This window comes from Triticum aestivum, chromosome 4B (assembly GCF_018294505.1).
Source record: "Triticum aestivum cultivar Chinese Spring chromosome 4B, IWGSC CS RefSeq v2.1, whole genome shotgun sequence".
Classification (NCBI taxonomy): domain Eukaryota; kingdom Viridiplantae; phylum Streptophyta; class Magnoliopsida; order Poales; family Poaceae; genus Triticum; species Triticum aestivum.
Genome location: NC_057804.1, coordinates 604,297,778 through 604,310,494, shown reverse-complemented (window position 1 = coordinate 604,310,494; position 12,717 = coordinate 604,297,778). Strand labels below are relative to the sequence as shown.

Sequence of the window (12,717 nt, the reverse complement as noted above, 5' to 3'; positions counted from 1 at the left end):
TGGTGATGGCTGAGGGGGTGGTGCTGATGGTGGCCGAGGGGGAGGGGGGAGGTGGTGGTGGTGATGGTGGCCGAGAGGATGGTGATGGTGGCCGAGAGGGTGGTGGTGGTGATGATGGTGGCCGAGAGGATGCCGAGGTTGATTTCTTTGCCGAGGACGTCGTTTGAGTGGTGGTGGCCAAGATGGTGGTGGTGCATGCCGAAGATTGGCTCGATCCACAACATATACATGTTATGTTTGCGGTAATTTTGAATCAAACATTGTGTTTGAAGTGATGTCTTTTGGGTGAACTTCGCATGTTTAAATTTGAAAAACGCGGTGATGAAACTTTACTTTATGACGATTATTGCTATCCATACTTTAATTTGAATGATTTTAAGATATGCATTGTGTAGAGATTGTGTTTGTGCGGCTAGTATATAAAACAGTCATAAATTTGATTTTACTCCGCTAACTATAACTATAGGGATCGGCTAGATGCGGCCATCATTAAGAAAGTAAAATTTTACTCTACTAACTTTACTTCAACTTTTACCTACAAATGCCCTTACCTACCAATAACCTACACTTAGATATACTAATTCAGAGGGAGCTGATGTTGCTGCTGCTGTATAAATAGAGCTAGCTACCACGATGGGTGTAAGCCATGCAAGCACGGTCGATTGATAACCAGGGGACCTACATTGCTAGAATGGCTGCTAGGACGGTGCTAGATGAGCTGAATGTGCGGCGGGGCACGCCATCGTTGGTGGCGCCGGCGCGGGCGACGCCACGGCAGAGCATGGCGTTGTCGGACATCGACAACCAGCCAGTCATGTGGTTCTACAGCACCGTGATCCACCTCTACCGAGGCGACCCGTCCAAGGGGCTCATCGACCCGGCGTTGGCCGTGCGCGCTGCGCTGGCGGAGGCGCTGGTGCACTACTACCCGATGGCCGGTCGGCTGCGCGAGGAGGCCGGCCGGAAGCTGGTTGTGGACTGCGCTGGGCAGGGCGTCATGTTCGTGGAGGCCGACACGGACATCGCCATCGATGATCTCGGCGACGTGCGGTACCCGCCGTTCCCGCGCTCCGAGGAGTTCATCTACGACGACCACGTCTACAAGGCGCCCCCGCCTGGCGTGCCGCTAGTGCTAGCTGCAATCATCAACCAGCCCCTGCTCTACGTCCAGGTGACACGGCTCAAGTGCGGAGGCTTCACCGTCTGCCACCAGAGCGCCCACTGCATCAGCGACGCCGCCGGCTTGGCGCAGTTCTGGAAGGCAGTCGGCGAGCTCGCCCGCGGCGCCAGCGCGCCGTCCATGCCGCCCGTATGGACCAGGGAGATTTTCAACGCGCGGCAGCCGCCACTCCCTAGCTTCCCTCACGACGAGTACCGGGAGCCTACGGACGTTTGCGACGGCGACCGGATCGCATCCACGCCACAGCGCGACATGGCGCGCGTCCAGTTCTCCTTCGGGCCGGGGGCCATCGCCGCGCTGCGCAGCCGGGCCGCGCCGGGAGCGGCATCGGCGTCTCAGTTCGACCTGGTGGCCGCCTGCGTGTGGCGGAGCCGCACTGCGGCGCTCGGCTACGCGTCCGGGGACGAGGTGCAGCTGATGATGGCGGTGAACGCGCGCGGCCGGCGCATGGACGTGTTCGGCCGCGAGATCCCCGCCGGATACTATGGCAACGCGTTCGCCTTCACTGTGGCGCGCTGCGCTGCCGGGGAGCTGTGCGGCCGCGACCTTGGCTACGCGGTGGGGCTCATCAGGGCGGCCAAGGCGAGGGTGACGTACGAGTACATGCGGTCGGTGGCGGACTTGATGGTGCTGGAGGGCCATCCTGTGATCGCGAGGAAGCGCACGTTCGGCGTGTCGGACCTCAGCCATGCCGGGTTCGACGAGGCCGAGTTCGGGTGGGGAAAGCCCGTCTATTCAGGCGTCACCACGGACGCCCACCGCGGCGCCACCTTCTTCATCCGAGGCAAGAACGAAAAGGGCGAGGGCGAGACGTTCGTCGGCATCTACCTCCCAGCAGACTGCACGGGAAGGTACCGGAAGGAGGTTTTGGCCCTCACCACCAAGCTAGAGCCGCTTATGGAGAAAGCATCGTCAGCTCCACTTGCCCCGCGAGCCCGCTATTAAAGTGGAAATAGACTTTCACCTTGCTTTATAAATAAAGTCATACGGCTGAACGGTGTAATATAAATGAATGCCGTCAAAAGCGTGTGTATGTCAAGCGCCGGCGAACAATAACACGGGAAAGGATGGACCAGGAATGCCGCTAGCGCTGGGACCTGCACTCATTGCCGACAACCCTAGGAGGGACACGACCCCTACGCATCGCAGCCGCCGTCGAGTCCAACACTGCGGACTAGGGTTTTCACTCATAATGCACGAAAGGTGCAAGAGGAGTGAACATGACACCCGTAGGCACTAGGAATGAAAAACGGCGCGGAAACGGACAAAACTGGGTGTTACCATATTTGTTTTCATATTTTTTTTGCAGAAGCAGAAATGAATACAGAAACCCCGGAAACGAATATGAAAACAAATACTACCAGAAACAGACACGCAGCGAATACATAACAGACATGGAAACAAAACGGTTTGTCGACCAGAACTTAAAACCTCCTTGAATCATAGAGAAATATCAACAAAAAACAAATAAATTTATGGAATTGTTAACATGACTACAAAATAATATGGTTATGTTAGCAACATAGGATAGTATCTCTACTCCTAATGTCTCAGTTGGTAGGTCGCGTTCCGGGTTTTATTTTCGTCCCACCTAACCCGGCCTATTTTGGTACTTCTTTGGTACTACTTCCCACCTCCCTCCCAACCGCGAAAAACCAAAAAAAAAAACCGAGATGGAGTCCCGCACCCGCACAACCTCCCGTTATTATCATCTGAGATGAATTGAAAAAAAACAGAAAAACCGCTGGCCACACATCGGCGAAGATTAACCAGCGAAAAAAAAACGGGATTAGTCTCGAACGAGTACTCGTGCCCTCGAGCGAGGTCTCGCGTGGATCTTGCGAGTACCAAACGCAGACAGTGCCCTCCTTCGCCCGCCGCCACCCATCGGTCCTTCCCCGCCATCCCACCGCCTGACTCCATTGCTCCGGCGCTGGTCCTGTGCACAACTCCCCGCTGAGCGCTTCGAGGATCCGGCGCGGATCAAAACCGCCGGTATCCATGGCGCCGGCGCGGATCCCCTTCTGGACCTGAAGCTGGACAGGTCCAGGACATGGCGCCAGCGCCAACGGCGTACAAGATCCGCCCTCCAGGTATCACATATCTGAAATTTACATCCAGATCTGAAATTTACATCCATACACAAATACAATGGTATGAACCTACATAACAGACAGGTCAGGACGTGGCGCCAGCGCCGACGGCGTACAAGATCCGCCCTCCAGGTATCACATATCTGAAATTTACATACATATCTGGAATTTACATCCATACACAAATACAATGGTATGGACCTACATAGCAGATCTGAAATTTACATGATTTCATATACACAGCCATCACATACACACTGCCAGCACATACACACAGCCATCGCATACACACATTGGATACTTTGTCGTAGCCTGCCGTCGCATACACACTGCCAGCACATACACACAGCCATCACATACACACATTGGATACTTTGTCGTAGCCTGCCATCGCATACACACTGCCAGCACATACACAAAGCCATCGCATACACACTTTGGATACTTTGTCGTAGCCTGGGTGCAGTTGGAGCACCATGATGCTTAGAAGAAAGGTGGAGGGCTGGCCTGACCAATATGCACTAATAAGAAAACTAATAAAGGACCCATAAGTAAGAATACCATCACCAAACGGCATTGCAAGGAATGAAAAGACTATTTAGCTCCTATGTAGCTGTTATTTTGAATTGCATATTATGATGGAACCAATGTCCCTAATAATATTTCAAAGATGAAGCTCTCAAAGATGTACTTGTGCCTTTTGCTGAATGTGTTCTATGTTTAGATTACCATACTTGATTTGCTGTTAAGGCATGAATGAGAATGTGCAAGATCACAGTGTTGCGGGGAGTATGTATAGGGCTCAGCCCGCGGGAGTGTAGCGGCCGGAAAAAAACATCATCTAAGATGCAACTTTTGATGAAAAAAAGGAGATGTTTTTTTCTTTTATATTTTTTGCGGGAGAGTAGGAGCTATAACTTAAAGAGCATGTCAACATAGCTACTTACAAATGCTCTGAATGCATGCTTCAGCGAAGTCATCTCATAGATGAAGGAAAGAAGGAGCTATAACTTAAAGAGCATGTCAACATAGCTACTTACAAATGATTTGAATGCATGCTTCAGCGAAGTCATCTCATAGATGAAGCAGCCTAAAAATCGCAGATATTAGCCAAGAGAACAAGCAAGCAAGACATGCAACTGAATGTTAGATAGGAATGCTTGCCTAGCAACCATATGTTGGACTTGGAGCCATACGAAATGTAAGCAACAAGTTCAGTTATTTCAAGTATTTTTCCTACCTGATTTTCTTAGAACACACTTACTGAGCCATATATTTTGGTCCTTTGTAAGGAATATATTTGAACACTGAAAAAAATACAATGCATGGTGAGTAACCTTCTAGGATTAAGTGAACTGTTACTATCAAATAAAGCTGCTACTTATCAGAAGCTGACCAAATAAAAATGCAGACAGACTTACTCAATTTATTAGCAATCTAACTAACCTGAAGAAGTCCGGTAAGTAGAACAAGTCGGGCGGGAGGCACAAGCATGAGTGAATCTGCGAACTATTGCACTCAAAATCTGCTTAAAGTTCAAGATAGAATAAAGTCGAGGAACTCAATGATTGACTGTTGATGCTTTGAATTAAAGTACCTTCTTATTCATGCCTTCAAGTTCGCCATCTCTCTTGCGTTCATGTTGCATCTATTATATCCATCTGATCATCTCCCAGGCCTCAAAAACACCAGAGCTAGCGGTCATTTCATTTGCGAATGGGTAATGCAAGAAGCAAAGCCGGTGAACATGAACAAGAAGACGGCATAGGTACAGGTAGTGTTCACTGTACTATGAATACTTGCTTTTCTGCTAATATTGCGCTTCTTGCATAATGTATTGCAGATCAGACGAGCGTAAAACATGCTGAAGAATACAATACAAACTTGATACCCGTTGATGAACAAGTAGATGCTATTCGCGCGATTGAACCCGGTATATAAAGTGTGAAAATACTGTGATGTGATGCCTGACGTGCAAGTCTAACAATGACTTGTACCATGCTTAATGTCTTGCAGCACCTACGAGCGAGACAAACATGAAAGATGGTAATCCAAACATCATATCCATAGTTGCAGATGTTGATCCTTTTTACACGACGGAGACAGGTACATGATTGATTGTGTGCATACCAGACAAATATTGAAGTTGTATTCATGCTTACTATACTCTACAGATGGACCGGAAAGGGTAAGGCCTGGGTACCATGATGATGGTCAAACATTTGCACCTACGGCTAGCCTAACACTCGATCATGCTATTCATAACATGTAGCTACAAGATAATTCTCAAGGTATCCACAGGCATGATATCCACCTTCCCAACCGTCGTTTTATTTGTTTTCTTATTTGTATTGATACATGCAGACGACACTGCTTCCGAACATCATGAAACTCTATCATTAAATAATGAATGCAAAAAATATGCGGATAATGCAAGGGAGCAGTACAATGCAAGGAAACGTGCAGCTTATCGGATTAAACGAAATGAGGATATTGTCAGCTTACAGAATGAGAATCAGCCGGTAGTTGCAAAATCTTGTGAGCTTGATGGACACTCTTAGTTTGATGTGCATACGTAGGTTGCTTAGTAGGTAATATTGTGCTTATATCCCGGTTAACAGAATATATGATGCACAATAATTTGCCACTTATTAGATCATAGGGATCTTATCAACGCTCGTAGGCGGGCTGTTTATCGCAACAAGTTGTCAGATGATTTGGGTAACCAACAAGTCATTGGGAAGTCTGCCCGTCGCCAGACTCTATGTGATATCACAAATGTTCTCGAAGATAGGGAGAGAACTAAATCTAATGTCCAAGATGAAAATGCACTTGCCCTTCAATCATCAGGTAAGCTTAAAGAGTATTATCCATGATATTCGGTATGTCAAAACCATTTAGCTGACATGTGTTTGGACAACCCAGCTAAATCTAACTATACAGCATTCTCGCATGATGCGTCAACGTTTTCTATTACAACTACGGGCCTTTCTGGTCTCATTAATGAGAATGAAAGTCAAGGTGATCATATTTTGAGTACTCATTCAACAAATTGCTCACATGTTTCTGTTATATTCTCTAATATTTGTGTTTGCCCCTAATGACATCTGATGCAGTAGCAGTCCATAATTACACCCAAGAAACAGAGGATAGAACGGAAGCAGAACGCAAGAGAGACCATAGAAACGCATTGAGAAGGGCCTCCTATCGGCGGAAAACGCTACCTAATGTCCGAGATGAAATTGCAAAGACCCTTGTGTTAACAGGTATGGTTCAAAATGTTTTTAACATTATAGTTGGTATCGTCTTAACCAATTAGCATAATTTTGTTTGGTCAAATCTGGTTCTCCAGACAACCCAACCAGCTCGGAGTCATTTCCAAGTTCAAATACGGTGTCATCTGGAATCATCTGTGACACCGAGCATCAAGGTGATCATATTGTTCCTAATCATCCACCAATTTCGTGGGCGTATCTGTTTTATTCTCTAATATTCGGGAATGTAATCTTGTAAGACACCCAAGAACCAGAGCTTAAAACGGATGAAGAACGCAAGAGAGACCATAGAAACGCCCTGAGGAGGGCTTCCTATCGGCGGAAGAAACAATTTACCGTACAAGTTGAACATGCACACAACCTGCATTTATCAGGTATGCTATTAATGATTTAACCATTATGTTACGAACCGTTTTTATCAATAAGCAATAATATGTCTGGACAACTTTTGTATGCAAGGAAACCACACTAGCTCTAACTATACATCATTCTCGGATGATGCGTCGGCATTTCCTGATTCAACGGAGGTCTCGACTGGGATCGTTAATGACATAGAGCTACAAGGTATTGTAATTTTGTTCTACTATAACAGAAATTGCTTCCATCTTAGTTGCTTGTTTTTTTATTTTCGGTAATGTTTGTAATGGCTCCAGACGGGATCTTGAATGACATACAAGAAACAAAAGAAAGAACTGAAGAAGAACGCAAGAGAGACCATAGAAATGCCCTGCGGCGAGCTGCTTATTGGAGGAACAAGGATAAGTGTATCCAGGATCAAAACAAACATGCATCTGCTACTTCAGGTATGCACTTATGTTTAATATCCGTTTCTATGGCAGTCCCTGCTATTCTATATGTGACTCCTCCAAATCCGATAAATCAAAATTAACTAAATATGAATTGAACTTATTTTTGATCCAGACGACCTAAATAGCCCTAGCGTTACAGAATTAATGAAAGAGGGAGCAACATGTCCCCCTTCAACTTTACACGTGTCTGTCATTCAGGACACTGTTCTAGCTAGGAGGCAGACTGACAATGAGCGGAAACGTAATTTAACAAACGATCAAAGGGAGGCAAAAAACGCAAGGAGCAGAGCATGCCACAAGAAGAGAAGTGATGAATTAACGTTGGAGGTCAGAGAAATAATGAACGAAAAAAGACGCGAGAGGAGCGTGCAACGCTGCAAAATCATGTCGGCGAATGAGAAGGGGGAGTCAAGTGCACAGAGGAAGGCCAATTATGACCGAAGGAAAAAAACACCGTGCAAAGAATGCATCGCAATCCCCCTTACAGACCTAGCAAACTCAGGCTCCGAATGTCCCACATGCCCAAGCCGCGCATCACCCGTCTCCCAGGCCGCAAAAGATGATTCATCTGATGATGATCCAGGGACGAATATGCCGGCATACTCTGCCGGTGCCACTGGTAAGAATTTGCGATTGTCAGTTTCTTAAGCTCATTCTCAGCATGTCGTTCTAACATGATTGTGTCCGTTGTCACTATTTGTATGACGACAATGCAGAAGACAACGATGTTTTCCAAAGTGGCACCATGCGTCATGAGCAGGAAGCACATGAATTGATTGATGAGGAGTACTACATGTTTTGCAACGAAGGTATTGCAAACCCTACACTATTGACACTTTGGAGCTCTATTGTTGTCTCATTTATTTGTTGTTAGTGAATTGTACGTGATTTTGCAACAAATCCCCGTAGGATCCGATAATGACATATTGGATGATGATGAGGAAGCGAGCAAGTCTACCGATAAACTTAGCGAGATTGATCCATTTGACACTGTCTGCTCAAACATTCCAGACAGCACTCACGTCCTGAAACTCGATGAAAATTGCAAACACTGTATGGCCAGGAAGTTTGAATCTGAGACTGACGGCTTCTGCTGTCGCAATGGCCAGATCCAGCTTAAGCAACCGGAACCAAACCTAGAGCTTGTGAGGCTATGGTCCAGCATGGATGCAGATTCGAGACATTTTCGAGAGAACATACGGTTCTTCAACAGGCATTTCGCCTTCACCACCCTTGGCGTCAGCCTTGATGAAAACTACACAAACATGAGGTCCGGGGTGTACACATTCCGAGCTCACGACACCATCTACCACAATGTCCATTCGTTCGGGCCTAGCTCGCGTTTTACCGGTTTTGAGAAACTTCTGGAAGGTACTTGTCCAGTTTCCTTTTGGTTTGTTCTCTTATTTGGTTCTGTTTTTTGTTTTTTCGTAAATCATCAAAAGATTCATAAATGTCACAAAAATTACAATTTTCAAATGTCTTTGGAATATAACTAATGTTTCCTTTATTTATAATTTTAAAGAAAAATCAAGGGTTCCTACAAAAAATGTTTGGTTTTTTTTCTCATGTTTTCAAAAATGCCCGAGATTAAATAAAGAAATGTTCTTGCTATTTATAAAAATGTTCGAAAATTTTATAGGAAATCTTTAAATATTCAAAAAATTGTACTTAGAAAAATCTCAAATAATATGAAAACTATGTTCATGATTTTCCAAATAATGTTCTCATTTTTTGAAAAAAAGAATGTTCACATCATATGTTTTTCTAAAAGTATTCAACCATATGAAAAATAGACGAAAAAAACCAAAATAACAGACAAGAAAACAATTCTAAAAACTCTAAAATAACAACCGCACAATGTCTCTCGTGCTGAGGAGGGGACATAAATGGGTCGGCCTAGCTCATACTCCATGTGTGGTTGCCCTCCTAGATGATTCTTTACGCTCTTTTGCATCGAACTGTCAAGGAGACGGCGATTACCTTTTTTTAGGCAAGCCAAGACTTTATTACCCAAATACTAAAAAGTTTGGAATACAAAAAGGATCATGGGGTTGTCCCAGCCAAACATGTCGGCCCTGACTTAAAGACTGAGAGTACTTGGCTAACGAATGAGCTTCAAAATTAGAAGCTTGACCTTCAAAACTGAAGATACAATTGAAGTTTCCTGCTCTAAGCTTAATCTCGCTAATGATCTGACCATAGCTTCCATTACAACCCTTGTCAATATCTCTCGAAACATGTTTGCAATTAGTTGCATCACGAAGAAAGAGGTCTTCGGCTAGGGAAAGAGCCTCCCTGCATGCAATTGCTTCCAATGTTGTTGCGTGATACATCCATTTTGCATCATGTTTTCCTACTGTTATTTATGTTGTTTTATTATATAATAATGCTTTTTAGAGTAATTATAATGCTTTTTCTCTCATAATATGCAAGGTATGCACCAAGGGGGAGAATTCTGGCACCTGGAAAACTGGACCTGAAAAAGCTACGTCAAGCTACCAACTCTGCACAATTCCAAATGAGCTGAAATTTCCCGAGGATTTTTTATGGATTATTTAAGAATTATTGGAGCAAATACGTACCGGAGGGGGCCACAAGGTGGGCACAACCCACCTGGGCGCACCAGGAGGCCCAGGCGCGCCCTGGTGGGTGCTGCCCTCCTCGGCCCACCTCCGGTGCCCATTTCTTGTATATAAGTCATTTTGACCTAGAAAAAATAAGCAGAGGACTTTCGGGACGAAGCGCCGCCGCCTCGAGGCGGAACTTGGGTAGGAGCACTTTTGCCCTCCGGTGGAGCGATTCCGCCGGGGGAACTTCCCTCCCAGAGGGGGAAATCATCGTCATTATCATCACCAACAACTCTCCCATCTTGGGGAGGGCTATCTTCATCAACATCTTCAACAACACCAACTCCTCTCAAACCCTAGTTCATCTCTTGTGTTCAATCTTTGTACCAAAACTATAGATTGGTGCTTGGGGGTGACTAGTAGTGTTGATTACATCCTGTAGTTGATTACTATATGGCTTATTTGGTGGAAGATTATATGTTCAGATCCATTATGCTATTTAATAACCCATTGATCATGAGCATGTTTATCATTTGTGAGTAGTTACTTTCATTCTTAAGGTCACGGGAGAAATCATGTTGCAAGTAATCATGTGAACTTGATATGTGTTTGATATTTTGATGATATATTTGTTGTCATTCTCTTAGTGGTGTCATGTGAACGTCGACTACATGAAACTTCACCATATTTGGGCCTAAGGGAATGCATTGTGGAGTAGTTATTAGATGGTGGGTTGCGAGAGTGATAGAAGCTTAAACCCCAGTTTATGCGCTATTACGTAAGGGACCGATTGGATCCAAAAGTTTAATGCTATGGTTAGAATTTATTCTTAATACTTTTCTCGTAGTTGCGGATACTTGCGAGAGGGTTAATCATAAGTAGGAGGTTTGTTCAAGTAAGAACAACACCTAAGCACCGGTCCACCCACATACCAAATTATCAAAGTAGCGAACACGAATTAAGCCAACATGATGAAAGTGACTAGATGAAATTCCTGTGTACCCTCAAGAACACTTTGCTTATCATAAGAAACCGTTTTGGCCTGTTCTTTGCCTCAAAAGGATTGGGCTACCTTGTTGCACTTTTGTTACTACTATCACTAGTGGAAAAAGGCCCATTTGTCCCGGTTCCATAGGCCCATTTGTCCTGGTTTTGGACCTGGGACTAAAGGGTCGGGACTAAAGCCCATGACCTTTAGTCCCGGTTCACTCACGAACCGGGACAGGTGGGGCTCCACAAGGCCGCTGCGGTGAGCCCTGGCAGGAGGGCCTTTGGGCCCAGTTGGTAACACCAATCGAGTCCAAAGGCATCCACGCGTCAGCGGATCAGGAGCTGGCGTTTTTGTTTTTTTTTTTGAAAGGGGGGGGGGGTTGGCGGTTTTGGAGGGTTAATTTAATTAGGGGTTTCATATATTGTGTTAGCTAGCTAATAGAGAGAAGTGACATCTCTTATCTTCATGCTTGGTCGACGCTACGTACTATACGTATAGAGGACTCGACACGCTAGCTAGTAAGAAAATGAAGGAAACCATTAAGTACAGAAGATCGTCATGAATATATACAGAGAGAAGTGATCGACCTCTCCTTCTCCGAGAGATTGGTCGAACAACAAGTTTTCGTATATCTATCCGATGCTACTAGCTACATATATACTCCCTCCATTCCTAAATATAGGGTGTATAGTTTTTGGCACGGAAATTAAAGAACGCACGTGGAGGGAAAATTTCACAAGTTTTCGGCGATATTACACCTGACTAATTGGCATGAGAAAATAGAGGACATTGCCTAATATAAGGAAATGTAATCAAATCCCTGAAAAAATTATCCAAACGAGTGGTGCAACACAATACACCTTATATTTCGGGTTGTTTCTCAAAAATCTATACACCTTATATCAAGGAACTGAGGGAGTACAATATAAGATCTATTACAATCCTTAATATCTGAAGTCAAGTTCCACATGGTATTCTCCGGCTTTATTGATGACGTGGTCAAGAAAGAATCCCGCCAATTCCTCTCGAATTGCTTTTATGCGATCATGTGTTAGGAGCTCACCCCGCAGCTGCCAGATCTCAATCGAAGAAGAGGGTCAATACATGTGTATGAATGAAACTCAACACAAAGGATGGTAATAAAATACAATTATGAATATTTTTGCTTACGCACTTCATACTATTTTTTAGAGTAGCCCCGCTAATTCTTGGCCGTATCGTTGTAGATGAACTCGCAGACGTAGTATCCACATAAATAATTTCCTTGTTCCTGCCACAAACACTTTACGAGAAATAGAGGTCAATCAAACTGATAAGCAAGCATGCTAAATGGTATTGATGAAACTAGCTAGAACAATGGGAGATGTGCGGAACTAGGTAGTAGTACTTACTTTCGGGAGTTTAAATGTCAGCTCGGTCGGCAGTCCCGGAGAAATTGCGGTGAACTCTTTCCAAACCCTACCAGACAAAGAAAATAATTACTTGATATCAGGAAATGAACAAAGTTGCCGATATGGTGTGATAATGATCGATTGAACTTACTTCTGGAGCATTTGAGTCATGTCTGCATAGTCCTCGGGATCTTTTCGTCTCGAGTCTAAGACGGTTACTTCTCTAAGACGGTTACAACTCATCAGTTACATGACTATAACCTCGAGTAATAAGGGAAACCAAATATGCACAAGACAATAACACTCACTTGAAGTTGTAAGGAAAGAGTATTTTATCTTTGCCTTTTGAGCAATGATTGTAGCAAGTTGTCCTCAATTTCTGTGACATTCTTTTTAACCGTCCATTCA

At 44.7% G+C, this 12,717-nt stretch overlaps 1 protein-coding gene across 1 annotated transcript; it reads left to right on the top strand.

Annotated features, from left to right (window-relative positions):
- The first annotated feature begins 599 nt into the window (after positions 1-599).
- LOC123089363 (benzyl alcohol O-benzoyltransferase-like) lies at positions 600-2,335 on the top strand. Its single transcript, XM_044511062.1, has one exon. It carries the CDS (start codon positions 647-649, stop codon positions 2,123-2,125), a length of 1,479 nt encoding a protein of 492 aa, XP_044366997.1. The 5' UTR covers positions 600-646; the 3' UTR covers positions 2,126-2,335.
- Positions 2,336-12,717: the final 10,382 nt, after the last annotated feature.

Excerpts from the sequence above, each read along its gene's own strand:
- LOC123089363 (XM_044511062.1), top strand. The coding sequence starts at position 647 with ATGCAAGCACGGTCGATTGATAACCAGGGGACCTACATTGCTAGAATG.